The sequence below is a fragment of the Ammospiza nelsoni genome, chromosome 2 (assembly GCF_027579445.1).
Source record: "Ammospiza nelsoni isolate bAmmNel1 chromosome 2, bAmmNel1.pri, whole genome shotgun sequence".
In the NCBI taxonomy this organism is placed as follows: domain Eukaryota; kingdom Metazoa; phylum Chordata; class Aves; order Passeriformes; family Passerellidae; genus Ammospiza; species Ammospiza nelsoni.
This window is the reverse complement of record NC_080634.1, coordinates 94,129,573-94,156,974: the sequence shown is the minus strand read 5'-3', so window position 1 is coordinate 94,156,974 and position 27,402 is coordinate 94,129,573. Positions and strand designations below refer to the sequence as shown.

Genomic DNA, 27,402 nt, shown 5'->3' with positions numbered 1-27,402 from the left:
TCTCAGATGCAGCCATTAATTTAACCTAAATGTGAAAAAGGAAAACTCTTAGTGAAGTTCTAAGCAAGGAACTATCTTTTCTCCTTTCTCCCCACCACTCTCCTTTACAGGGAGGCCTTGAAAGTGAGGGTTTTGATTTCTGTTACTTTAAATGCCATTTAAGAGAGCTACCAATTTTTAATAACTTAAGACAGATATTGTTAATATGAAACTTGAGGAATACACAATATAGTCTTTAGCAAACAGACACACACAGACTTTTAGAATAAGACTGTCTGCAGTTTTAGATCTCAGCAGAAGGCTGCCCAACCTCAGCTAAAGTCCAAGCTATAGAGTACTTTAAAATGAAAGCAAGCACTAAAATGATTTATTTTAAATATGCATGTTCCTAGATATGCTACTCCATAGTTCTATGACACTAACACTCGCACCTGAATTTACCAGGGACATAGAACCTTATGATGGACATTAGGCTGAGTCAAAGCAACTTCTACAAATTCCCTCACAATATTGATCAGTCTATGATCTGCAACACTGAGCAATGCTGAATATAAAGCAAATTTGAGTCATATCAAGATTCAACACAGACTCCATCTCTTATGAAGCAACATAATTTACTAAAGCTCTACATTTTTATATAAAAGGAGACATTCTATATTATTATGTAGAGCACACTTCTATTATCTTCTGCTTTAATCTCAAGAACAAACAACAAGTAGAGATACTGCATCTGCTGCAAGTAACTAATACAGCAACTGATAAACAAGTGGTGAAGAAGGAGCAGCAAGTGCTTCTTCTACTGGCCAGGACAGAATAAATCCAAGTGCTTCAAGATAAGTGGTTTGCTCAACTGGCAGGCTGCCATAAAAAAAAGCACTGACCTCCTTTCCTGTTTGGAGTAATAGATGAAACAAAGTTAAAACAGATTCACCTGCACTTTTTTCCCCCTCCCAACTGCTTTCAAGAAAAATGTTGGAAGAAGAGCCTAATTGATTCAGAAAACATATAGCCCTTTAAGCCCTTCCTTATGCTCATAGGAAAAGGAAATTATTGTACACCATTAGTAATAAACCTAACAGCAGATTGAATAATAATTGGTTGTGTGAATTTTAAAAAAGCCATTATACTATTTCACATACACAAGATGCTAGCAGAGGCAAAAAAAAGGTTAGAAGAATCTTAAATGTTTGAGGAGGCAGTAAAATACAAGGAGATAGCTTGCATTAGATTCAGAAGAATAAGCAAACATATAACACAGGCAAGGCATTTTGTTCCAAAGATTAGTCATCATGCTCTGCATCACTTTGCTTGTCAAATGGCAATGCAGTACATGAGCTACAGACACGTTACACAAAGTCTGTATTAAGAGCTGTCTGCAAATCAGTGCTCTGCTGTACAAAGCAGTGCAATTAATACACAAACCTACAGGATGCTGAAACCAGGACAACTCACTCAGTAACAAGTCCAAACACTAACAAAGTAAAGGGTGAGTCAAGTATGGAAGAGGGGAGGAAGAGAACCAAGTTCTGTCTAGTCATACTCCCCACAGAATACCTTTGTTGTAATCTTAATCTTAGCATTATCATGTTAAAGGTTTTCCACACACTAACATCTTTAGTGAGAATATTAGCATGCAGCGTTCTTTGATTAACACTGGTGTTAGAGCCATCCAAGTCAGCAAGCACTTAACCTTCAACATTAAAAGACCTGGAGCACTTAAACATTCAAATGCGTGAGAATATTAGATTAGTAAAATCAATACACTGCAAGGCATTTCTGTAAAACAAATTATGAGAAAATTCATCAATTTTACATATAAAATGATCCCTTTATTTTTATAGAGTCCCTTTCTTCATATGAAGTACCTCTTCACATAACTTGAATCAAATACTAAAAACAGAGCTAGGGTTGAGAGGCATCTCTAGAAGTTGCCTGGTCCAAACCCCCAGTTCAAAGCTGGGTCATCTACAGCAGGTTGCCCATGACTGTGTCCAGTCAGGTTTTGATTTGTCTCTAAGGATGAAGACTCCACAACTTTCCAAGGCAAGCTGTTCAAATATTTAACCATCCTCCCAGAAAAAAATACTGTTCATGACCTGAGCACTCTCCAAAACAACTCCAACATGAGAAGAATGCTTATGAGTGCTTTCAGTTTCTTTACTCTTTACACACTTATTAAACTACCTGTGAACCGAGCTTTCTGTAGAGTTCTGAAAACAAAGCAGCATCTGCTTCCCTTCTTTGTCGCACAACTATTAAAAAAGAAAAAGTAGATTAAAAATTTGAAAGAAGTGTAACAGTCATGTCTTAACATATACTCGAGGTAAATTATAAAATGCAACCAAGAAAGCTTCATGATGCTGGACTGTTTCATTGTATTTACTTAAACACTGTTTTCACCTTATCTGCATTCCAGCCCTAAGAATTCTTGCAATGCAAGTGACCAATACAAGTACCTGCTTTTCTTAACCCAATCAAACTATACATTTTTTGTCCTGGTAAAGTCTAGTCTGCCATTCAGTAGATTAAGGGACCTAAGGGACTGAAGACACAATTGAAAGTAGATAATCATTAAAGAATGCTATAAAAACTACATGTAATTGCTCCAAAACTAGAGTGTAATTGTTTCTATTTTAGGCAATAAAATCAAGGATAAAAGTAGTAATGCCATTTACTGCAAGTCAGGCAGAATTCCAGGGTCACACAACTCTCATGTATTACAAAAATAATAAATCAATGCCAGTTACAGAAGTACCTTCTCAGAGGAGACACATCTTCCAACTAAGATTTCTTAAAAAGCTATGTTGCATCAGAAAGAGTCATGTTCAAAGAAAACCAGGACAAAGACATCTGAAGAAACTTCAGTGATAAGAAAAATAGCTATTAAGTGTTAGAAATGTTAATTAGCATCAAATGTCACTGGTAAGTACACTTTGCCAAGAAAGGCATTACTTGTATGGTACCTCCAAAATAAATGTAAAGTTGGAAGGACATATATCCAGCTAAAGTTTGGGACGAGGATGAGGAAGACAGTCCTCTTCAGAAAACTGGCAACAGGCCCAAGGAATACATGCTGTGCTGTCTACAAAGTAGCCAAAGTATGGCAGAAAGTCTATATTGTAGATTTCAGTGTTTTGGAGTTGTAGCTAGAGGAATTCTAAAGGGCTTATTTGTCTGTCAGCAAGCCACGGAAGCTCTGCATTAGCAAACAATACACGTGGACCTTAAACCAGTTATAACCACTGACGCCAGTTATCCTAATTCAATCTCTGAATATTCAAAGCTCAAATATCAAGTTTTCATTTCATTAGTACAATTCAAGTAATTGTTTCTGGACATGCTACTGCGTAGCAGAATCTGCTGAAAGCAGTATTTGGCTTTTCAAGAAGAATTCATCACATTCCCTTTGGATACACACAGTGCAATATGTGACTCAGAGCAGCAGAGAGCACAATGGAATGGAACATGGAACACATGGAGCACAATGGAAATGCAACATCCCTTACAAAGTCATGGTCTGATTTTGTTTTTAAGAAGGTGGTGGCAGAAAACTTGTAGAAAAACTGAAGGCAAGTCAGGTAAGTCACAAGCCATTCCATCCCAGGATGCTCATTCAGCAAGTTTCACACAGGTGCTCATGAAGTTAATTGTGCCAACATGCAATATTCCTGAAGTGCACATCTCAAAAATATCAGTCTTTTACTCTTCTAAGAAGAACTATGAATTCATAATTTCCAAGTACTGTTAAGGTGAATGGAGCACAGTATTAATTGTTCTTTGTCTTCACAGTGGCTAAGATACAAAGCAGCAAGGAAAGTTTAAGTTGAGCATTCAGAAAAATCTGAGCTGTGAATACAAATAGCCACTCAGGAATATTTACTAGGAAATTAATGGCATTTACATCATGAGATTTTCAGGAAGAAAGCATTAATAATAGATTAGATAACTATCTGTGAGGCAAAGCTGTCCCCTTTTCAGAGAAATAACCTGATTAACTTCAAAAAGAACTTTGTGTTTCTAAGAAAGAAACAAGATGCACTTACGTTCTTTCTTGATTTTCTCTGCTACAAGAAATTCATCACGCTCAACAGTGGGAGCAAAATTGCTTCCAATAACTCTCACGGCATACTGAAACTGTTGGGCTGCATCAGCTGAAAGAAAAAGAAAATTCTCTCAGTTAAGTAGAATGCTACAGTTCTATTAAAACTAATTTTAAAAAAAGTGAGACATGAGATTACATTGCTATGTCTGAAAGCAGTAAAAACATACCCGGCTTAGATCTGATAACGTTGTGCTGCAGTTCTCAGGCCCACTTCTAACCAGAGGGCAGGATAGCGCAGTTTATCACAGCATTAATGTGATATTTCAAACACACTCACCTGTACACACTCCACAAATAACTGCATCAAACTTTGTGAGTAAGCCCTTCCTATTCTGAGCTGAAAGAGATACTTAGGTCTATCCAGTTACTCGAGAGCATGTGCACATTTAACTGGCTCTGCCCCTGCCATGGACAGAAATGCTGTGGGACCTGGCACGCAGACACACAGTTCAGCTCACACACCACAGCAATACACTCATGTTCATCACCTACCCGTAGATCTTCACTCAGATATCCACAACAGTGCTTTTACCAGTTTGCATCTTGGTTTGGTTTTGTTTAAAACAGTTTGAATGGCTTCACCATTTGGTTCAAAGCCAGCTCAGATATATCAGCATCACATCCCCATGAATAATGTGTATGCTAACACAGAGGTCACAAATCAGTGACCTCCTTCCACTGCTTCTTCCTAATGCAGTAATTCTGGTTTTAATCTTGTTGTTAAACAGCACTGTTTGAGTGCAAGTATCTTGCTTTCTGGGAAAACTAAGAGTCTGGTAACACCAAGATAGGGCCAGGTCAGTGTTAATGCTTCTACAGCATAATCATATTCCTGTTTATCAACCTGAAAATCAAACAATAAGCCTACAGACATGTCAAGTGCCCTCATAAAAGGTCAGACAGATTTTTAATCCTTATCTAGAAACAACTGTAATAACACAAAAAAACATCCAAGCGTGCTTGCCACACTTGAATCTTTTTACTTTGGGAAAGAAACCCATCTAAGCAATGCTGGATATTGTCTGTTCTGTAGATAACAATCATGTGTGCAAATGCATCACAGCCTCCTGTGTTTTATATAGTCAGTTGAGCAATCAGCTCTCAGGGAAAACTGCCAAGTAATGCAGCAAAGGTTCAGCCAAGGATGCTGGTCAGGACAAATATGTACAAAAGGAACAGAAAAATGAAATAAGGTAAAGGACCACTAGAAGATTAGAATATTTTAAGCATTTATCATCTCTTAACTAATTAACTAATATCTACAATTAGAAAAAAAATCACTTTGGAGATACTAGGAGTCAAATATTGATTAAATGCATTAAAATCTTCAAAAATTTATGGAAAGAGGTTTGAAATTTGAAAATCACAATGTGCTAGATTGCGTTTGAATGCTCCACATTCTTCCTGTATGTCCATTTTATACTGTCATGTACTACAAATGTCATCCACCGGTCCAACTCCATCGGAATATAACTAGAACAGCAAGCATTAACCAATTCACACAAAGAAATACCTCACACAACCAGGAAAACAGTCTGCTCAGACAAAATCATTAACATTGAACAGTATTTGACAATACTGGCCTACAGAAGGAACAAGAGTATTGTTCTATTGTCAGAGAAGAAAATGCCACTATTACTGTATGGCCACAAATGTCTATGACAAATGCCTCCTCTACTGTTAGACTAAGCAACCTTTCAACTGCAATAAGGTTTTGAAAATACAAATAGAAAAATTTAATAGTCCAGCTACCAATGAACTAGGTGTGAAGAGTTAAGCATGAGGAAGCATTTCTGTGTAATTCTAAAGTTTAATGCATGTCATAACAGAACCCAAGATTTCAAGAAGTATTCTGCATGGCAAATTAAAGCTGGCACTAAGTTATCCCAAACAGCCTATGTTCCATTAATTCCTCAACTATGTACTTGGCAGCAGATAGGAAAGGGGCAAGCTTTTCCTGTAATGGGGAAGTTTTAAGGCAAATCTGTTACATCTGTAACAACCTTCTATTTCAACACCAACTACAGCAAGACTAGTGAAAGCACTGAAACTTAGTACAGCCTTTTCCATACTGCCCTAACAAGGCATCTGAGAAAGATCTCTAATTGAAAGATTATAATTCCATCCAAAAAATCCTGGTTTTTAACCTGTTGCACTACTGAAAACATGGAAAATTATCTGTTCTTTATACATTGCTGATTTGCATCAGCAATTCAACAGCTTTGTAGCAAGACTGGTTTTTTATTTTATTTAATTCAGATTTTCATGTTTTATTCATATCAAGTCCAGCTTCCTTTTTACAAACTAAATTCCCTGCTGTGGGTGTTTCTTCAGCAGATTATTTCTTTCTCATAAATTCATAAAATAACTTCAGTACCTAAAATGATTAAACATAACTAAATGCAGATGTGTCAGTATAATAAAATTTCACACAGCTTATAACTAACAGGCACATCTAATTGCTTCCCTCCTCAAAGAGTCATCATTATGACAGCAGACATACTTTAAATATACAGCCATCTATCTATTTGAACATCCTTCATCAGAAAATGATTACAGCATGACTCTGTTACATAACAGCAAGCTCAATATATCTGATGCAGCTGTCTGAAGGCTAAAGGGGTAGAACAACATTGATCACTGATTTCCAGAGGTCTGATCAGAGCAGAGACAGCCACTTCTCCTCAGACTAGATCCCTTAAGGAATACACACAAAATTAATGACTCTGATAAGCAGCAGTTCTCACAGCTGAACAGAGAACTGTCACTTGTGAATCACAAGAAAAAACATGAAAATTTAAAAACTGTCTCCTTTGAACAAAAGCAACCTATCAATCCTACAAAGATCTGTATTCCACACAGCCATTCAAACTTTCCTACAATGCAGTATTAGAATTGAATTACTTCAAAAGCCAGGTAACAGCACTTTAAAGCTGAAGAAAATACAAGTGTAGCACATGAAAAAAAATACACAGAAGCGATGCACAGAAAGAGTCTGGTTGTAAAGAAAGCAAGGAGAAATTGGACTAAAGATAAAATTTAAAGATAAAATTTCTTCCCAAGACAAAGATATAATTAGCCAATTATTACTTGCAAGAAAGCAGCATTTCAGAGGACGTGCTGAAATTCAGCAAGATTTTGCTATAAAGAAGCTTCTAGCATTACCTATAATTCTAGGGAAGTGAATTGAAATTCACTTTATACTCTTACATATTTCTTTAAATAAGGTTGGTTATTGGTCAATTAAGTTTCCAAAAGTGGGCAGGGAGAAATCCTGAAAAATCTAAGTAGTAATTGAAACTGTTTTTCCAAATCATTGTGAGAAATTGTTTCCTGAAAAGAAGACACTTGATTATTTAAATACATCTAGAAACAATTTCTAAACTATAGGATCATGCTAAACAAAGTTTAGCTAAACCATTTTCTTTCTTTCTTGAATGACTTCAAAGATTAGCAAACTCTCCAGTCAGCTATCCATGATCCCAGACAACCATTTTCCTTGAACACAAATACAAAATTATTGTGAAACAATTACACTCTAAACTGCATTCAGTGCTGTAGGAATGGCGCCGGCCAGGGAAAAATTATTGCTGCAAACTACTTCAGATACAGATGCTGCCAAAAAACACATATTAAAGAAAAAAAAAACCCAAACAACAAATTTCTTTCCTCTAACAGTGTTTGTTGCAAAATTAAGCCAGGAAGAAAAGCTGTAAAACTTCTCACCTTCTCAGACATACCATGAGTACATAGGATGTTTGCCAAGACAGCACTGCTGCTCTATCTCCTCTGTTTTACTCATATCAGATGTTCTACATTACTATGAAGTATTACCTGGGGGGAAGGGCAATTGCATTAACACTGCATATAATGATAAATTAGAAGACTAATTTTGTTCTTCAGGAGAATCTACATGCATTGTGAGCAAAACTGCTTGTTCCTGTAGAAAACACTGGGTTTGAAATGTACAGTTCTAGGCCCAGCCTGGTTATGACATGCAAGGTGCTGCACTGGCTTGAGGCAACCCCAGGCACAACTGCAGACAGGCAGAACGCATTGAGAGCAGCCCTGCACAGAAGGACTTGGGAGTTCTCATGGATGAAAAGCTGGACATGAGGCAGCAACGTGTGCTTGCAGCCCAGAAGGCCTGATAGCCATCTTGGCTTGCATCAGAAGAAAGGTGGCCAGGAGGTCAAGGGAGGTGATTCTCTCCTTTACTGTGGCCTCATGAGACCCCACCTGCAGTGCTGCATCCAGCTCTGGGGTGCCCAGCACAAAAAGACTTGGACCTGTTAAGAGCAGCTCCTCTGGAGGCCACAAAGATGCTCAAAGGGCTGCAGCACCTCTCGTGTGAAGCCAGGCTGAGAGAGCTGGGGTTGTTCAGCCTGGAGAAGGGAAAGCTCTGCGCAGAGACCTTATTGTGGCCTTCCAGTACTTAAAGGGGGTTATAAAAGAGAGGGAGAGCAAATTCTTACATAGGCAGATAGTAATAGGACAAGGAGGAGAAACAATTGTAAAATAAAAAAGGAGACATTTAAACACCATGCTAGGTAGAAATTCTTTACAGTGAGGATGGTGAGACACTACAGCAGATGGCAAGAGAAGCTGTGGATGTCCTGTCCTGGAAGTGCTCAAGGCCATGTTGGATGGGTTTTGAGCAACCTCATATAGTAGAAGGTGACCCATCCAATAGCAGCAGGATTGGAACTAGATAGCCTTTAGGATACCTTCCAAATGAAGCCTTTCTATGACTCTATGAAGTATTAATGAAAAAAATTAATTTTACATCAGTCTTCTGATTTAGTCAATTATCTTAAACTTCTCTTCTGTTAATGAAAAATTTTAGTTGAAGTATTTTAAGATTATTGTTAATATTTTGATGCACAGCATAGGAAACAAATATTTTTAAATTCTGTTAATATGGCTGGCTCTTGTTGCCTTGTTAGTAAACAGATCTGAGTACTGTCCCACTGGACTATCAACAACTCTGTCATAATCTTTTCAGAACTTTTCCTCACTGGGAATCTTTGCCACTTTTGCCAACTCCCACCTGCTCTGTTATTGGCATAGGTAAAACTCCCTCCATATCACACTTTGAACGAACTCTACGCTTTTCCCTAGGCATTAAATTTTAACATGTATTCCAATAATTCAAAGTTTCAAACACCAAAATCAAACAGCACTAACAAAACTGCCCCTGACACTCTGGAGATGAAATTGAGGCCACGGTATGGACTTCAGGTAGCAAACTGCTCCCCAAAGATTGAAATGCTACTTTACTTTCTAGAGCATGCACACCTCCAACAGTACTTTGGCACACAAAAATCTTCTTAGCTTTCAAACTCAAATAGATTTAGCTTGAATATTTACAGCAATTCCATTTGTTTCCATTGGAGGCACTATGAGTTCTTAAGAGTTTTAAGATTACCAGAAGGTTTGTGAAAGACAGCTAAGAACACGAAATTCTTTGTCAGGACGAAAACCACTGTCCAAAGACAGGCGTGTGACCCTGTATAACTGCTGGAGCATACAAACACAGGGGAGGAAAAGAAAATTATAGAAACTACTGCACAGGTAAGCAAGCTCCCTGCAAGATCAGGTGTAAGTATAAAAATGAGTGGATAGCCTGGCAGAACACAGCAGGTAATATAAAGCCAGTGCAGTAATTCTTAGACACTATGAGAACATGTGAAGAGAGAGGTCAGCAGCAGCTCCAGAACCACAGCACCACACAAAGCTTGACACCCTTGTGACGTCTGGCTAGAGCACAGCAACAGAAAGCTTTCCAACACTAGTTTTAGGGAAAGAAAAGTTCAGGTAGATAATTTAAAAAAAACCAAAACAGACAGACACCTAAACAGTTCTTCCACACAACTCAGTAGACATTGTAATGAATTTCTCAGACGCAGAGCTGTTTGCAAAAAAGTAAATCCCAGTAACTAGGCCTATGCAGCTGAGTGGTTCTGGAAACAAAGCAAGCCCTCCACTTAGGGGATGATCCCAAAAGGGAGAAGAAAGAGAAGATGGCTCCACCACTGAGAGCCTGAAGTCATAGTCCATCAAACCACAAATTCACTTCAACATTAATCTTTAACTAGCAGAAAAGGTGGAAGCCTTCTAAGGCCATCACAGGCAGAAACAAAAAATTCCTTGATGAGAGTTTATGGAAGACTTCAGGCAGGGGATTGCACAATGTAGACTTGGAAGGAGAGTAAGCCCACCTCAGCCTTAAGTGAACAATTACCACACAAACATTATATAAACAGAACCCTTCATCTCCTCCTCCAGCTGCAGCTTCCTCACAAACATAACAACACACAAGTGCTGAGAAGGAACAAAGGGAGAACAAAAATTCTCAAGTAGAAACTCAGGGAATGCACAGGCAGGAACAACCATTAAATCATCGAACATCAATTCCTTCATTATTTAACAATTAAATTTCACTCAATTTCATCAGCACCTTGTACTCCACATTCACAGCAGGTTAACTACACAAATGGTCTAAGATGGATGTTTTCAGCTCCTTGTCTTGAATTGTTAGTAGAGATTTCTCTACTAAATTTAAAGATCTTTCAAGTATCTAATGTTTTTGCTGCTGAACTCTGTAGGAGTACTTGAACATCATAAATTACTTTCCAAAGACTAAACTGATAACACTTGTAAAGTTTGCTTCAAAAAAGAGAATGTGCATATACAAAGCAGCCTAACTCGACCATACACAAGGAGCAGAGAAGCTGCACAGTAACCACACACTAATACATTACTTCAAATTTATCCTGTGCTGAAAGGAACAGGAATTACACTGAAAAACAGCAAGATGCTAAACAGCTTGTCCAGTGGGTTCCTTACTGCCTTCAGATACATGCACCTTCCTCAACACAGAGGATACTAGTGCTAACAAAATTACCTCATTGTCTTTTATGTATTGCTTGGACATAGATATCAAGGGGGTTGGGGAAAAAAACACTACACAGGTTTCATGACTGAGACTTTCACAGAATTTTTGATTTATCAATCTTTATGCATTTGAAGTCTATAGCTGAGCTAACACATGTACTTCAGTTGACTGCTCCAAGGGAAATCTTGTCTCAAAGGCTGAGGTTTCAGTGCTAGCATCCCTCCTAACAAAGGAATAAAGAGCAGAGTAAGAACAGGCTTCCCATCTGTCACATGCATAAAAACATGGGTGATAAATGTGGCAGACAACCCAGGTTTTTTTTAGCTGTCACTTCAAAGAAGTCCTCAGATAATCCTCAAGTGTGCAGACGAGCAGACTACAGGTTGCACACAGAAACTTACTGTGCTTTTGGCCAAGATTTCCACTTTCATTAGTCAAACACAGAAAGGATTATAGTTACATTATCGGGATTCCAACACACATAAACAAGTTCAACATTTTAAAAACAATAAAAATACCCAGATCTCTTCCATGTTTTTGCACATACTGCTTGTAAATAAAATTATTATTCCAGTCAGGAGATACAGAGAGGTATCGAGGCTATGACTTCAAAAAACAGCTAGATAATAAGTTACTACAAGTGAGCCATCTCACCTCAATACTCATACTTCAGTTGATACTCACGCTCTTTTTAACTTTTCAAAGTATCACAGACCTAGATAATACTAAGAAACAAGCTTAGATTGAGTTTAGATTAGATTCCAAATATAAAAAAGAGTCATGAAGAAAACAGGACTAGATATTATAAAAATAATGTCCTTGAAAATGTATCCACTACAGCAATATAATTTATTTTCCCATTTTCTTAAAATTTGTTTTTGGAAATAGAACTAGTAATTAATAAAATAATTTGAGATTTCTGGTAGCAAATGTTTGAAATACTCTTAAACAAGAACATACACCAATTGTATCAGAAAAAAAAGTTTCCAAAGAATGCTAAAGGCAAGAAAGAGCTTTAAAAATAGAGCTAGAAGACTGCCTTAGAATTGTAGCCTGATGTGAAATACCCTTTAAAATACAGTTAAAACACTTGCTAAAAGAAACATGTGGTAATAGAAGAACACAATAAGAATTAAACAGTCTAGAAGCTACTGCTGATTTGGTGGAGATAGGAGAAGAGGAGAAATTTGCCATATCCTGATAAAATCTTACAACAGGAATTCTGACACAGAAATACTATAGATTCTGCAAAAAAAAATACTGCCTTACAGAAGACTTAAAAATGCAATGGAGAAGGAAAAGATTTTGAAAAACAAAACACAGCAATCAATAGCTTTGATCATTGAATTATTCGGGTTGAAAAATACCCTTAATATCTTAGAGTTACATGGAGTGTTTTCTGTGAAGGAGTACCTACTCAACAGTTCAGGGAAGACAAAGATTCCCATTTCCTACCAACTTCACCAAGGTTCTCAGATGAACCACAGAATCACAAAATGGTTTGGGCAGGATGGGACCTTCAAAGACCATCTAGTCCACTTCTCCTGACATGGGCAGGGACATCTTTCACTTGATCAGGTTGTTCAAAATCCCATTCAGTCTGGTCTTAAACACTTCCAGGGATGGGATTCCCAACTCCTCTGGGCAACCTGTTCCAGTGCTTCACAACTCCAACTGTAAAAACTTCCTTCTCTGTGTCCACTCTAAACATCCTCTGTAATTGTTTAAAGCCATTACCCCTTGTTCTATCACTTTAGCCTTGGTAAAACACGTCTTTCTTATAAGCCCTCTCTAAGGACTGAAAGGCCACAGTGAGATCTCTGAGCAGAGCCTTCTCCAGGCTCAACAACTCCAGACCTGCTTTGGAGGAGAGGTGCTCCATTCCTCTCACCATTTCCATGCCCTCCTCTGGACCTGCTCTAACACACCCACATCCTTTCAGAACTGGGGACCCCAGAGCTGCATACAGCACTGCAGATGGGGTCTCACAAAAGCAGAGCAGTGAGGGGAGAATCACTGCTCTCTACCTGCTGTCCTTGCTTCTTTTCAAGGAGCTCAGAATATGCTGCCCTTACAGGGTGCACATTACTGCCTTATGCCCAATTTTTCATCCACTCCCCACATCCTTCCCTGCAGGACTGCACTCAATCCACTCATCCCCCACTCTCTACAGATATTGGGGATTGTCCTGACCCAGGGGAGAACCTTGAGGTTCACACAGATGTGTTCATCAAGCCTGTCATGGTCTCTCTGCATGGCACTCCCTTCCCTCAGCACATCACCCGCACTGCTCAGCTTGGTGTCATCTGCAAACCTTCCAAAGGCACTCTCAAGCCCACTGTCTATGTTATTAATAAAGATATTGATGACTGTCAATCCCAATACAGACCTCTGAGGGACACCACTTCCTACTGATCTTCATTTTGACATTGAGACAGTGACTACAACTCTTTGGATGTGGCCATGCTGCCAGTTTCAGTTTCTCATTCACCAAACAGTTCATCCATTAAACCCACAGCTCTCCAACTGAGAGACAAAGATGGGGTGTGACACCACGACATGCTGTCTGCAACACATGGAAACAAAGGCTGAGAAACAGACAATATATATATACGCACCTTGTTACACACTTTCTAGATTTCTAAAATAGCAATAATCCACATGTAGGCCATGTTCTAATAATTTTTTACAACAAGTAATGCTCAAAAGTCTTAGTTACTATCCTGGAAATATCTAAAGGCATTTGTCAGAAGAAAGGGGCATGAAGAGAGGAAAGAATAAGGGACTTAACAGCCATTACAAGCAAGGGAGAAAGTCGTCTCTCATACAAGAAAAAAGATGCATTAAGAGCTTCTGCATGAGTTTCCCTAGTGAGCCATGCTGATAAACAGAGCCACTTAAAAAGGAGACTCAGCAGATGCACGCCTTCCTTCCCACCCCTCCGACTACCTACTAAAAACAGTCTTCGCCTTGACTGCAAGGGAGAAACTTACGCAAACAGACAAGAGATTCATTCCCCTGCTGGAGGCTCACAGCAGCACCAAGGACCTGTAGCGGACCTGGCGCACGTCAATGGCTCCACTCGAGCGGGCACCGGCGGGAGGCGGAGGATCCTCAGCCCGCACACGGAGCCCCCGATCGCCCAAACACCCGGGCACCGCTGTCCCGCTCCCCGAAGAGGAGAGCGCCTTCACGGGCCGGCCAAACGCCCTGGGGGAGCCGGAGGGGGAGGGCACGGAGCCGTGTCCGGCCGCCTCCCGCCGCAGGGCTCCGGCTCGCAGGGCCGCTGCCGTGCCCGGCCGGCCCCTCGGCACTGCCCGGGCTGCCGCCCCCGGGCCGGGAGGCCGCCGACGCTCCCTGCCGAGGGGCCCGGCACCTCTCCAGCCCTGCCGGGGCAGCCCCCGCGGGCTCCGAGCGCTGCCGGCGGGGGAATGGCGGGGGGACGCCGTTACCTTCGCTCTTGCCCAGGATGCGGCAGCACAGGCTCTGCAGCAGAACGTTGGGCGATTTTTGGTCCGGAGTCGCCATCGCCGCGCTGGAGGCAGGAGGCGGCACGGGGGCCGGGAGCGGGCGGCAGAGCCGGAGCACGGCGGAGGGAAGGAGGGGGCCGAGGACGCGCCGCCCGGACGGCAGCGCAGGGAGCCGGCGGCACCTCCCGCTCCCGCCTACGGCGCCATTTTCACGGGACCCGCCGAAAGCCGCAGCCGCGGCCGCGCACCCACCCACAATGCCCCGCGCGGCGGTTCCGGGGCAGGCACCGCCCCCGCGGGCAGGCCCGGGGCGGGAGCGGCCGGCGGCCTCGGCACCGGCACCGGCACCTCCGTGCTCGGGAACGGCTCCCAGCCAGCCCCAGGGTCTCTCAAATCATGTTCCATCAACGCACGCATTCACTGCAACACAGCTCTTCTACCGAGTGCAGGAGGTGGAGGCCTCCGCACGCCATGGCGGGCAGGAGCGAAAAAGTCCTTGATGGAGTGCTGACAGAGGGCTTCAGACGGGGGGCTGCACAATGCAAACACGGGTGCCGAGTAATTCTCTTGCCAAAGCAGGTTCTTTCACCCGGTGTGCTAGAGGCCAGTACATACACAGAGTCGAGGTATTTTTGATTTATTTACGGCCGAAAGGGGTGCTGGGTGGCAGATTCACAAAGCCGGGATCCCAACTATCAAAACTCTTTACTATTTATACATTTTAGTAAGCAAAGGAATTAGTGTTTATTGGCTACAAGTTACATAGTTCGCTTCTTCATTAGTATTCTATCTTCTATTAATGATTCCATTGCTTCTCATCCTTAGTCCACATTCTCAGTCTTTCTCTTGAGTCAGTGGCCATGAGTTGGGTCACAATCTCATCCTGCCAGAATTACCTTTTAACCCAGTCAGAGCTGATTTCAGCACAGCTCTTGAGTTATCTTTGTTATTTATTTCTTGGAAGTTCTGCTAGATGTCCTTGTGACATCCAAATTCTGCATTCTTTGTGTCCACCCTCAGTGGTAAATCCTTCATCCCAAGTTTTGTTAACCTCCCCCTGGTCTGAGATCATTGAAACTTATCAAGCCCTAAACCTTAACAAAGCAATTCTTCCAACAACTAATTTGTCTTTCTGACACCTGGACATCACTAACAGCTTTTTAGTTGCTCTATGTTTCACACATTAAATCTCCTTTTCTTGTTGTTTAGGCTTAAAAGTATACAAATATCAAACATCAGAGGACATACTTTCTTCAGAAACATTTACATATTCCGCAGTTTGCAACAATCCCACATTAGCTGTAAATGCTACGTACAGACATCCTCACAAGTGCTGAAAAGGAGGACAGCCAAGGAGAACAAAAATTCTGAAGTACAAACTGAGGGAATGTACAAACTGAGGCAGGAGCAACCATTAGATTGTTGAAACTCAATTATTTTTTGTTATTTACCCATTAAATTTTGCCCAATTACATCACTACCTTATATTTTACATTCAAAGCAGGCTAACTACACAAATGGTTTGAGATGCAGATTCTCACCTTGTTAGGAATTTTTACTAGAAAGTTCCTAACTAAATTTGAAGATCTCACAGGTATCTAAGGCTTTTGCCCCCAAACTCCATAGGAGTAATTGAACACAGTGAATTACTCATGGGCAGGTCAGGTTCACTTACTGCCCCCAGAGAAGAGCAGGCCCTGGGGTAGCTGCACTTCTGTGATTTCCTGTCTTGGGGATCAAGGCTCATTTGTGGCTTTTCCACACAAAGTGATGATGAAGCAGGGTGGGTTTGGAAAAATGTGTTAGGATGCTGCACCCATGTGAGCCTGTCCTGCTGTGCCGGGCAGCTGGCTGTCCTCAGTCCCTGCAGAGGGCCTGGGCCCTGGCTGTGGGGCAGTGTGGGGACCAGGGACAGCACAGTCACAGCTGGTCTTTGCTGCTGCCTGGGACCTGCTCTGTCACCATGATATTTTCTGAAAAATCCCTTTGTTAGCATTCAAAAACACATAATCATGGAGCGATTATATGCGGTGCTTTTTATTAAGAGCTCTGGGAATCGGGGTATCATACATCCGAAATGATCATGTTATATCCCCTATCGTTACATAACTTTCATGTTAATTATTAAACTTATATTGTTCTATTGTGTACATAAATTTAGCCCCTCTCTGAATTTCCAACACAGTTTCTCACTATTCTTCTTATGGTTATATAATAATTACATTTAATTACTAAACAATCATCACATCTAACAATTATATAATTTATCATACTGCTTACGCAGGTGCAGTTGATCTGGGAAAGCACAAAGCCTAACATTTTAGATTCTATCTTTAACTTTTTCCAGGGTTCCACTATCACCTTTGCCAGGATTTTTCCCCTGAGAAGCCTCAGAAAAGAAATGTAAATAATTTTCTGATTGTTTTGGAATGTGGTCTGGAAATTGTTACCAACATGTGCATCTTTGATTGGTTGGTTCCATGTGAATTGTTTTAACTTAATAACCAATCACAGCCAGCTGTGTCAGACTCTGAGTCTGGCACAGGTTTTTATTATTCATTCTTGTCTGGCCTTCTGATGTCTCTCTTTCTTGAGTATAGTTTTAGTATAATAATATAATATAATATAATATAATATAATATAATATAATATAATATAATATAATATAATATAATATAATATAATATAATATAATATAATATAATATAATATAATAGCCTTCTGGAAACTTGGAGTCAGATTCTTATTTCTCACCTTGTCCTGGGGACCCTCACAACACCATAACAATTGGTGACCACGCTGCTTCTCAGGCTTGTCACCCCTAGCACAGACTGATGTTACCAGGTGTCTGAGTTCCATCTCTTCAGTAAATTCATGCTGTGTCCAGCCCAAAATACATGCTTGGGAAATAGTTATCATCCTTGTGCTGCTGGAGTCCTGCATAACCTGTATGGGGTGATTGGAAATGCTGTAGCAGCAGCAGCCAGGTGGGCTGGTGCACTGCTGGCCATGGACAAATTCATTCCTGCTGTGCAGCACATGGTTTTCTGCAGCCCCAGTTGACTTCATTGTCTCCACAGCCACAATTTTGTTTGTATGCTTTCTACAGGCACGTACACATGGCCTTTCATTATGGGAACATTACAGATGTAAACATCAGCTCATTGCTAGCATTACTGCTAGAAACAAATCACAGTGGCAAGCCAAGAACTGAAACACATTGAGGATGTATGGCAAGTCATTGCTTGGAATATTCTAGTAGAAACCTTCATAGTCTCATCACTCACACTATAACACTTCAGTTCTTCCTGATACATTCTTTAGATTCTTTTACTTTTTTTTTTTTTTTGAGAAGTAAAATAGGACCATAAACTAATAACTTTATCCCATGTAAATATGGGTTGTAAGCTCAATTTTCAATAGTTCTGAAATAAAGACTTCAAAGATGTTGTGAGCTTTATTTTTTTTGTACTGAACAGCAGAAGAGTCTCTGTTCCATTTTTCTGCCCAAAGCAAACACAGTTGTGCTACAAAGGGCTGGTGACTCACCACTGCTGCTAGTCACTTCAGATTTAGATTCCACCTTGGAAGGTGTTAATCTAGCAAGCAGCAAATATGGTTCTCACATGAGGCAAAAAAATAATTTTGGCAATTATATCTGTAAGTGGTATTCCTTTATAAAACCTTAACATTCCAAGGGAATCCAGTCACTCACAAATATCCTGTTACTGCTTTTAAGTGGATATTACTTACTGGTCACACTAGTTCATTTTAACTGAGGCAATTGTGTCACTGGTCTGAAATCAGAACACATTACAGAGTAGCACAGTGAGAATGTGCCATTGAAATGGGTGCACTCAGGCCTCCAGCAAGCAGAAGTACAAACACAAACCTAAGCTTTTCACCTTAAGCACAAACACATGCTGTGTTGTGCTTCTGAAGTAGTGTGACAGCCAACCATTCTGTTACATTACTGACAATGTATTCTCTCATTTCTAGTCTCTTTTTCCTAAGGAAATGAGGCTTAATGCAGTTATTCTGTATGTCAGTGCCTCCTCATAGCTCCTGGATCTCATCATCAAGTTTAAACAAATTCAGCAGAGGGATAGAGTTCTTAAGGATATTAGTAAAACTTAATGGCATTCAGCAGCTGGGAGTACTAAGGCCTAAGTCAGTCCCCCCTTGAAAAGAAAGGTAAGAGCTTACTTCTCTCTGCTGTGTTTGCCCTTGGCAAAGCAGCTGATTGGTGTGCACACACCTGGGCAGGCAGACACATCCTAGCTCTGAGCCACCTACAGTGCCAGCTCTGCTTGCCCAGCCTGATGGATGGATGATTTAAGAACGGAAGGGACAGAGAACTCTGGAAATAATGTGGAAAGTAGTCAGAAAGAGACAAGAGGGATGGAAAATGGAGAGAAACTAAGCTTCATTAGTGTCACTCCTCACAGACCTCCTTGCTTTTTTTGTAATAGAAAGAATGAATCCTAAAATCCTGTTTAGAAATGCTAATTCTGACAAAGCAGGTTGCTAGCACATGCAGCTTATTGTGGTTTTACCAACTCTGGTACAAGTATGATTGCTTAAATCAGCTTAAAAAATCTCATTACCAATGAGAAAGCAAAAAATATAAACTATTTTCTTACTATATAGCTATAAGCTTGGTGCATCTTGCTGCTTGGTCTCTCAGCGTTGTTTAAAAAAACGTTATTGCTGCTCAGATTTCTCACAGTACAGAATGTTCATCAGTTAGCAGACTTAGATGTGTGCTTTTAAAATTATGATAGTGTCTTACAAGAAAATCAGCTCATCCTTAGAAGGTTAAGGGGACTTGTGTTTCAGATCTGCTACTTAAAGATCATATTTCTGATAGTAAATAGCTTTATAATGAAAGAACATGCAATGAGATCCAGCAGGAGGTGGAAGCTGAAGCTTGCCAAAGTAAGGCTAGAAACAAATGACAGTTTTAATTCAATAAGGATATTCACTCACTAGAGATAGATGTTTAAAAGCATGGCACTTTATTCATATCTGAAACATTTTAAATCACCCTTCTAATCTAGACTTAGTGACGAGATATGAACTGACATGGGAGGTACTGAGTTGCAGTTCCATTCTGCACAAGATCAGTCTGTAGGGTATCATTGTCCCTTTTAATCTTAAATCATCTAAATCTAATCAATAGTACTAAGCAAAAAAATCTTATCCTTACAAAAAACCTAAAGGTTAATTGTGCTGGTTTTGTGTACTCTACTTTGGTTATGCCTACAGGGCGCAATACCTTAGACACCTTTTGCTGTTCATGGGGCACACCAAAAGCAGTAGGGAATAATTTTTTACACCTCCAGCATTTCAATGTGCTGGACAGACTTTTTTATGTGTCATGTAGCCAATGTTAAGAATTAGAGTGGCTGGAAATAGGGATGGATACTGTGTGTGCCTTAGTTAGCATATGGCAGCCCTGGCAGTACAGCAGCTGGGCCTCTCCTGGCTCCAGCACCGCGTGGCTTCTGCCCCTAAGCATGTATTTTCCACACAGGCAATCTCATAATGGCCTAGAGCCCTACTATGCTGAGTCTGCAGCATTAAAAGGGTATTAAACAGATCTCATTTTTGAAAGGCCATATGTTTTAGGATGATGTTCTGTGACTCAGTTTCAGATGCATGTCCCTGTGCACAAGTGGGGCTCAGATGAAGAGAGCGTTTAATCCAGTTTAACCCTCCTGCTCATGTTAGTTCTGCATTGCAGCCTATTTGTTGTGACTGTCACAGTATTACTACCACCTCTCCATTTTCAAACCCTTCACTTCAGCTGTTCCCCTGTTGACTCAGGAGCCTGACTACATTATGGAATGTAATGTAACTTTCATATACTTACAGAAAGTCTACTGAATCAGTGTTATTCTATCAAAAAAAACCAAAAACTTGCATTTCCCAATACTTAAAGAGAGGCCAGAAACTATGATTTAAGCTATATAAGAGCAAAACAAAGGACATTTTAATTTTTTTTTCTTTGGGATTTTTATTCAAACTTGTAAAAAAATAACAGTTTTAGATCACAGAATCACAGAATGGGTCAGGGTGGAAGTGGTCATCTGGTCCAATCTTCCTGCTCAAGCAGGGTCATCCTAGATCGTTTGGCACAGGATTGTGTCCAGGCAGTTCTTCAATATCTCCAGTGAGGGAGACTCCACACCCTCTCTGGGCAACCTGCTCCAGTGCATGGTCACCCACACAGTAAGGAAGTTCTTGCTCATGTTCAGGTGGAACTTCCTGTGCCTCAGTTTCTGCCCATTGCCTCTTGTCCCATTGCTTGGCACCACTGAGCAGAGCCTGGCTCCCTCCTCTGACACCTCCCTTCAGACACTGACAGACACTGACACAGTCCCCTCTCAGCTGTCTCTCCTCAAGGCTGAACAGCCCCAGCTCCCTCAGCCTTTCCTCCCAAGAGAGATGCTCCAGTCTGTAACCACTCTGAAGCCCTCTGCTGGCCTGCTCCAGGAGCTCCATGTCTCTCTAGTTCTGAGGAGCCCAGAACTGGACGCAGCACTGCAGATGAGCCTCACTAGGGCTGAGTAGAGGGGCAGGATCTAGATCAATAACATTAACTATGTAGATTAATAATACTCCTCTCCTATAAAATGGAAGTAGTATTGATGTTTTGCATCTTGGGACAGTTTTCTTTCTTCTGCTGGTGCCTTGGCTATCTGAGAAGTTTCGTTTTTTCCTGTACTCTTTAGTCACAAACAGAATTCCTTTCCAACAGGAAGACGCACAGACAGATGCACATTGAAGCCCAGTCCATAGTAAATGCTATTGATCCCACAGGGGTAGACACCATCATACATCTTTCCAAAGAACCATGTAGCTGCAGCCAGCAAAAAGATTCCAACAAGCTCAGTAAAACTACCTGACATTTTCTTAGTCCTGTACTGTCTGTCATATCACAGTCATGTTACATGTATGGAGTTTCAGTAAAAAATCACATCAAATCATCTTCTGCCAGCAAGTGATTCCATACAAATATTTTGCAAGAACACTTCTATTTTGTCAAAACTCCCTAAAATACTGTCAAAATATTATTGAAAGTTAAAGCAACTTTATGGCAATTATTTAATTTTAAAAATCAGAGCAATAATTTTGGAAGGGAGCCTGGAATGAAGCCCTGTAATAAAACTGAGTTAATATTTCTAAATATATATATTTCATTTTTAATAGATCATCAGCTTTTCCATAAGAGTTTTGACCATATCTGGCTTCAGTATTTTAGAGCAAAATGTTTTATCTTTATCAGCCATAGAAAAAGATGTGGGGGGGGAAACTATCAAAATAGGAATAAAAAAATGGAATGTAGCAAACCAGTAAAAAAAGATGTGCTAATGTATTTATAAGGAAATTATCTCTATGAATGTGATAATATCACTAGGCAAACATAACTCATTAAATACAGCATAAGTCAATAATAAAGCTCTATAAAGCATTGTGATGCTATGCAAGGAGGAATGACAAAATAATTGGCATTTTCAGATTTTTTTTTTTTTTTTTGGTGGCTGTTTATTTAACTTTAAAGCAATAAAGTCAGAGTTGGGGGTTTTACAGTATTATTTTATTTTAAGAACCTTACTTTGTTTACTCATTTCCCCAGGCATATATTTCTCATTCCAGTAGCAACACTTCATGTCTATGTGAGCTGAAAGCCTCAAGGTCAAGGTTTGGGTTTTTCCTTACATCACAAGGAAGAAGAGAAAGTAACCTGTTGGCAAAGGACGACCCAATGGAGGAACCAACCATGTGCTTTTGTTTTAAATATCAAAAATATTAATGAACTGATAAGCAAATGTCATCTTGTGATTGTACCTGAGTTAGCTGTATTTAGGCAGTTTTCTGACAGTGTACTCTTTAGGAGTCAGTCTGAAGATTTCACTCTATGATGCTTTTTAGACTGTTTATTGATTTTTCTGCTGTCCTCTCAGTTTTTGGAGAGTTTATCCTGATGCTCATTTTTTCCTTTCCAATGAGCTAGTCAAGAAAATGATGTACTAGCTGTGTCCCTAGCTGTGTTAAATAGAGTAAACAGTTTTAAAAATAGAAGGAAACATTTTAATTTTCTTTCCTGCAGTACAGCAATTAGTCACTTTGTAACAATGTGTACCATACTTCCAGACAAAAATGACTGTCAAGGTAACAATATCCCCTGCAGAATACATCTTGAACTTCATCTTCCTACAAACATTGGAAGAAAAATTGCTACTCACTTTAGTGAACTCTTTGTCTTTATGAAGCTGATTATCCATCTCCTAAAGGCCACTTCATACCAGCCTGAGCTTTTTCCATTACAGTTCTTGAAGATTACTGACTTCATTCACACTATTGGGAGGAGTCTGTATATCACTATATATATTTTTAAGGGAAAACAAGCAAACTTCAATCCATAGCCTCCTTAAGAAAATAAGAACAATTCCTAGTTCCTGCCTATCACATTCTACCTGATGGTTATTATCCCATATATCTACATTAGTGGTTATGGCATTTTTCTGTTTCCTGCATGAAACTATCAAATAATTTTTCTATGCCTGGTTAAAAAACTACCATATTTGATTAGGTTAAGAGGTGCAATAAATAGGCCTGAGCAAGTGACTTTTAAGGCTTGACTTTATAAAGGCATGTAGAAATACATGCCCCTATTGCTGTTAAAGAACTGGTGGGTTTTAGGCTTGTAAATAATGTCTGTGAACCCAAGCCTACATTACATGCTCCCAGATGCTCAGATTATAGGAAACTAGAATTTCCAAGTGCAGCCAATTACTACCAGCATTGAACTGCCAGCAGTTGAGGGACAAAAGGAGCAGCACTGGAGCTGCAAAGCTTTGCCAGTTCTTAAGTGTGTGCTTTAGCAGGTGAACCACATTTGGTTCCTGTGTGCAGGAGATTTCATTGGCCTGAGGCAGGGTAGTTTTTATGTAGGTAACTTCTTATGTGTTATACTGTTCAAAGATTTCTTAAATATAAAATCTAGTGGGTTAGAAACCAATCTCAACACTTCCTCCCTCCTGAAGTTAAAATCATATTCTAGGAGAATCAGGCTCCCAGAGACAGAAATAAATACACACGAGCGATACAATCAGGTAGTAACTGGAGCCTTTGAGAATGAGGTTTGTTGAGTCTATTTCTTGGGTTTCCTCTGTGTGATTAGATCAGCTCTAAACTGAGAGCCTGTGTAGCCATATCCTGTGTTTCCATTTATAATGTCAGATAACACCTTCCATCTCAGGATGTCTGTCTCTGCACATATATTTTTAGTATTCTCCGAGGCAGAAAAGGGTTATAATCCCCATTTTATACAGAACAAAATGTGGAAATGTAGACAGGCAGAGGTGAAGCATTTTGCCTAAGGTTGTAAGGAAAAAAATCTGCCCAGTTCAGGAATACAATGCAGATATTCTCTTTTTCTTATACCTTAACTACAGAACTATTGTTCTTTCCTACTTAGAATGCTCTCAGTGTTTTTAAATGCTGCAATTATCCTTTGACTGGTTTCTATTTAAAGATAGGGATATACACTCAGCACTTCTCTCAAAGGCACAACAGCAGCATATATTTGTTAACAGATTGTTCAGGTTTCTCCAACCTCCTGAAGAAAGAAGTCATTATTATCTTCTAGAGCCAATATGGAGTTAAAAGTCAGAAAAACCTATTATCCTCAATATAAGAAAAAATAGCGAACAATGTGTTCCAGATAATTCAGAAAGAATACTTTTTCTCATGAAAATTGGAATTCACTGGATTATGATTATAGTTATCATTATTGCTTTATGAGGGAGAGAGTATAATAACAGTGGCATAATCTTTATGTAAAAGTCTTCTAATAATCTTGTTTAGTAATATCTTTTTTTCCAAAATGAGCTCTTGGCAATCTGAAGAAGTAAAATTTCCCTTCCATTGTTTCTGATATCTTAGAGAACTGCATGGTGAGCATTATTGTTCTGCTTTATAGGGACACTGTGAGACAACTAAATACGTGATCAAATAAGCAAACAAAACAGAATCCAGTCCAGGAAACTGTGCAGGTTCATTTCATTTCCCAGTCACTTCCTCTGCTGGACAGAAACACAACACAAACCAGACAGAGCTGTTTATCAAACCATTAAGATGGAAAACATTACACTGAGTCATTCCAACACAGTCTGCTTCACTGAATAGAGGAAGAATTTCAACAACAAACCTTATACAAGTTAATGCTTGAAAAATCAGTGTTAGATGAATATCATCGATTTTCCTCAATTGCCTAATATAATGTGAGGCATCTAAATTAAGTTATGGGCACCTTAGTATTATTGCCTACTTATATTTGCCTAATTATATTTGCCTAAGGGAAAAGTAGTCATGTTTATTGTGAGATGGCTTCACAATTTTTACTGTTTACTTGGGGGTGCAGCACGGCTCACAGGGGGGGCCCAAATGTTGCTTACCTTTACATGGAAAGAGGAGCATAAGGAGGAGGTTATTGCATGCCCAAAGCTTGTTCAGTATGGGGTTGGGAAACTTGGAGGCTTAATCTTGTCAGAAGTGACTCTGGGTGTTGTATGTCAAGGTAGTTCTAATTCCAGATGACAGACTCCACATATCTTCATGTAAAATTAATATAATATCATATAATAAGGGAACTATCTATGTTAATAAGTACCAGCTTAGCTAATACATTGTGTGCATCTGGTAATCATAAATTTTCTGTCACTTTAATCCCCTACTCAATTTTAAAGATAAATTACTTATTGTTTGGAAATGGGAAAAGTTGTCTAGAGAAAGTTAACATGTTTAAAACTACAACTCTCAGCTGAAAACGATGGAAAGAGAAAACAGTTAGCAAACTCTGGATTTCTGATAAGAGCAAGTTGGTCTTCTACAATGTAATTTAATTTTAAAAATGAGGTCATTTGGCTGCATGATAAGAACAAGTTATAGACTGTTGAGAGAAATCTCCCCCAGCGAGGTCTCCAGGTTATATTTCTATCAGTGTTAGCTTCAGAAGATGCTGCTGAACAACTGCAACCTGAGAACACAAGAGTACCACAGCAGAAATGAGACAAGTAAAACACAAATGCTGAGACATGACATTTAGTAAAACAAGCACCAGAGTCTGAATCCAATATTCTGCTACTACGAAGAGCAGAACAACACTAAAACAAGCCAGAGCTTAAGTTTGATCTCACAGAATCCTTTTCTCTGCTTGACCCAGCATCTTATCAGTAAGATGTGCTATAAATCTGCTTTCTGCTGCCAGTCAGCATGGAACAGTAAAGTTGGTAGTGTGGCTATTAGTTTTGTAATAACTTCAGTTGGATATTCCATATAAACCTGCTTTGTAATAACTTCAATTGTATATTCCAAATAAATCTGCTTTCATGCTCGTATGCCATTTGTAATGGCATACGAGCATGAAAGCAGGTTTATTTGGAATACCCAGCTGAAGTTATCAGTCCGGAGGAGGTTCTTTTGGGTCCTCAGAACGCTTAGAGGCAGAAGATGAGGGCGCTCTGCGGCACAGGGGGTTTGCAGTGCCCGGCGGTGCCCGGAGCCGGCGGCAGGTGTCGCTGCAGGAGGGCAGAGCCGCAGCCGCTGCTCCCGAGCCGCGCTGCGAGTGAGGGCCCCGCGAGGAGTGAGAGCCCGGCCGGGCGCGGGCCCGGCGGCTCTGCCTGCGGCCGCCTCGTCAGCCCCCTTATCAGCTGGCTGCGGGGATAACTGCACATCGGCAGGGACCAAGAGAGGGGCACGTACCCCCTAGTTAATAAAGGGCCTCTGTGGTATCCTTGTTTGCATGTAGACTGCAGCTCTCGCTTGGGAGAAGAGGGCTGTTCAGTTCTGCCTTGCTGTCCCCGGATGTATTCATTGTTCGACACATATTCCTGCTTTCTGCCCACTGTGGTGTTTGTGCACACTCTGGAGACAGTCCAGACTTGCCCAGAAACCAAACTGACTTCCCTATGCACACCACAGGGCATGGGCTCTTCCCTAAGCTTTTCCACTTTTGCTCGAGCAAAAGCCACAGCAGCAATTCACTTCTGCAGGTTTGCACTTAATCATTTCAAGTGTTAAAAACCCCTTTTTTAAACACTTGTGTTAAAAAAAGTGTGTGCAGCAGACAGATGCCTTTCTTTCCTTTCTACAGTTGTTCATCTAAGGGAGGAATACATGTCATCCCCTCATGGCTAAGTCCCTTTCATTTCTTACAGCCAGTGAAGCTTGCCAGACAGAGCAGACTGAGGTCCAGGGAAAGTTCGGTGAGACTGCTTCAAAGGTTGGAAAGGAGTGTATTGAAAAAGGGAAGATCTTCCACCTGTACACTTGCTCAGGGTTCTGTGTTACCCAGTCCCTCCAACGAAATCACTGCTTTTAAGGCAAAAGACAGATTTTGTGGTGATCACTAAGCAATACAACACCACCTGGGAATAAGGAATACATGAACATAATAAAGCAAGTAATTATACAAAATGTGCTACTCTCAGTATCTCTGTAAATGAGCACAGAGATCACATGAGGTACAGCTTCTAAGAGTCAAACCAGCTAGGATCTAGTTTTTGTGCCATTAGTGCCCTCCACTCTATCATGTCCCAGAGAAACAGGAGGTGATGGTACCCCTCTTCACATTTTCTCATCCAAAACTTCCCCAGCCTTCTGAGCAAAATCTCTGACTTACAAAACATCAGACTGAGTGCTTCATAAATTCATATGAGAGCAGAAGCTTTCTTGCACCAGAGGAGTGTGGTTTGAGCTGTTCTGTCTCTGTGACTCTCACTCTTGGGGCACATTTCTGAGTGTTTGCCTTGACAGACTGCTGTTGGACCACACATGTGCTCTGCATGCCCTTGTGTTCTTCTCCCTGAAGGCATTAAATATGGAGCAGCCCCATCTGCCGTTCCGTTCTTTTGCCATGCACA

The 27,402-nt window shown here is 40.4% G+C and overlaps 1 protein-coding gene across 1 annotated transcript in view; it reads right to left on the bottom strand.

The window, feature by feature from the left end:
* TUBGCP3 (tubulin gamma complex component 3) overlaps positions 1 to 14,677 on the bottom strand; it is a 48,422-nt gene extending 33,745 nt beyond the window's left edge. Inside the window, exons 1-3 of the mRNA XM_059466725.1 lie at positions 14,453 to 14,677; positions 4,044 to 4,151; positions 2,185 to 2,252 (exon numbers count right to left, since the gene is read on the bottom strand). Of these exons, the coding sequence (XP_059322708.1) occupies positions 2,185 to 2,252; positions 4,044 to 4,151; positions 14,453 to 14,528 (252 nt within the window). The 5' untranslated portion in view covers positions 14,529 to 14,677. The remainder of the gene's footprint in view (positions 1 to 2,184; positions 2,253 to 4,043; positions 4,152 to 14,452) is intronic.
* Positions 14,678 to 27,402: the final 12,725 nt, after the last annotated feature.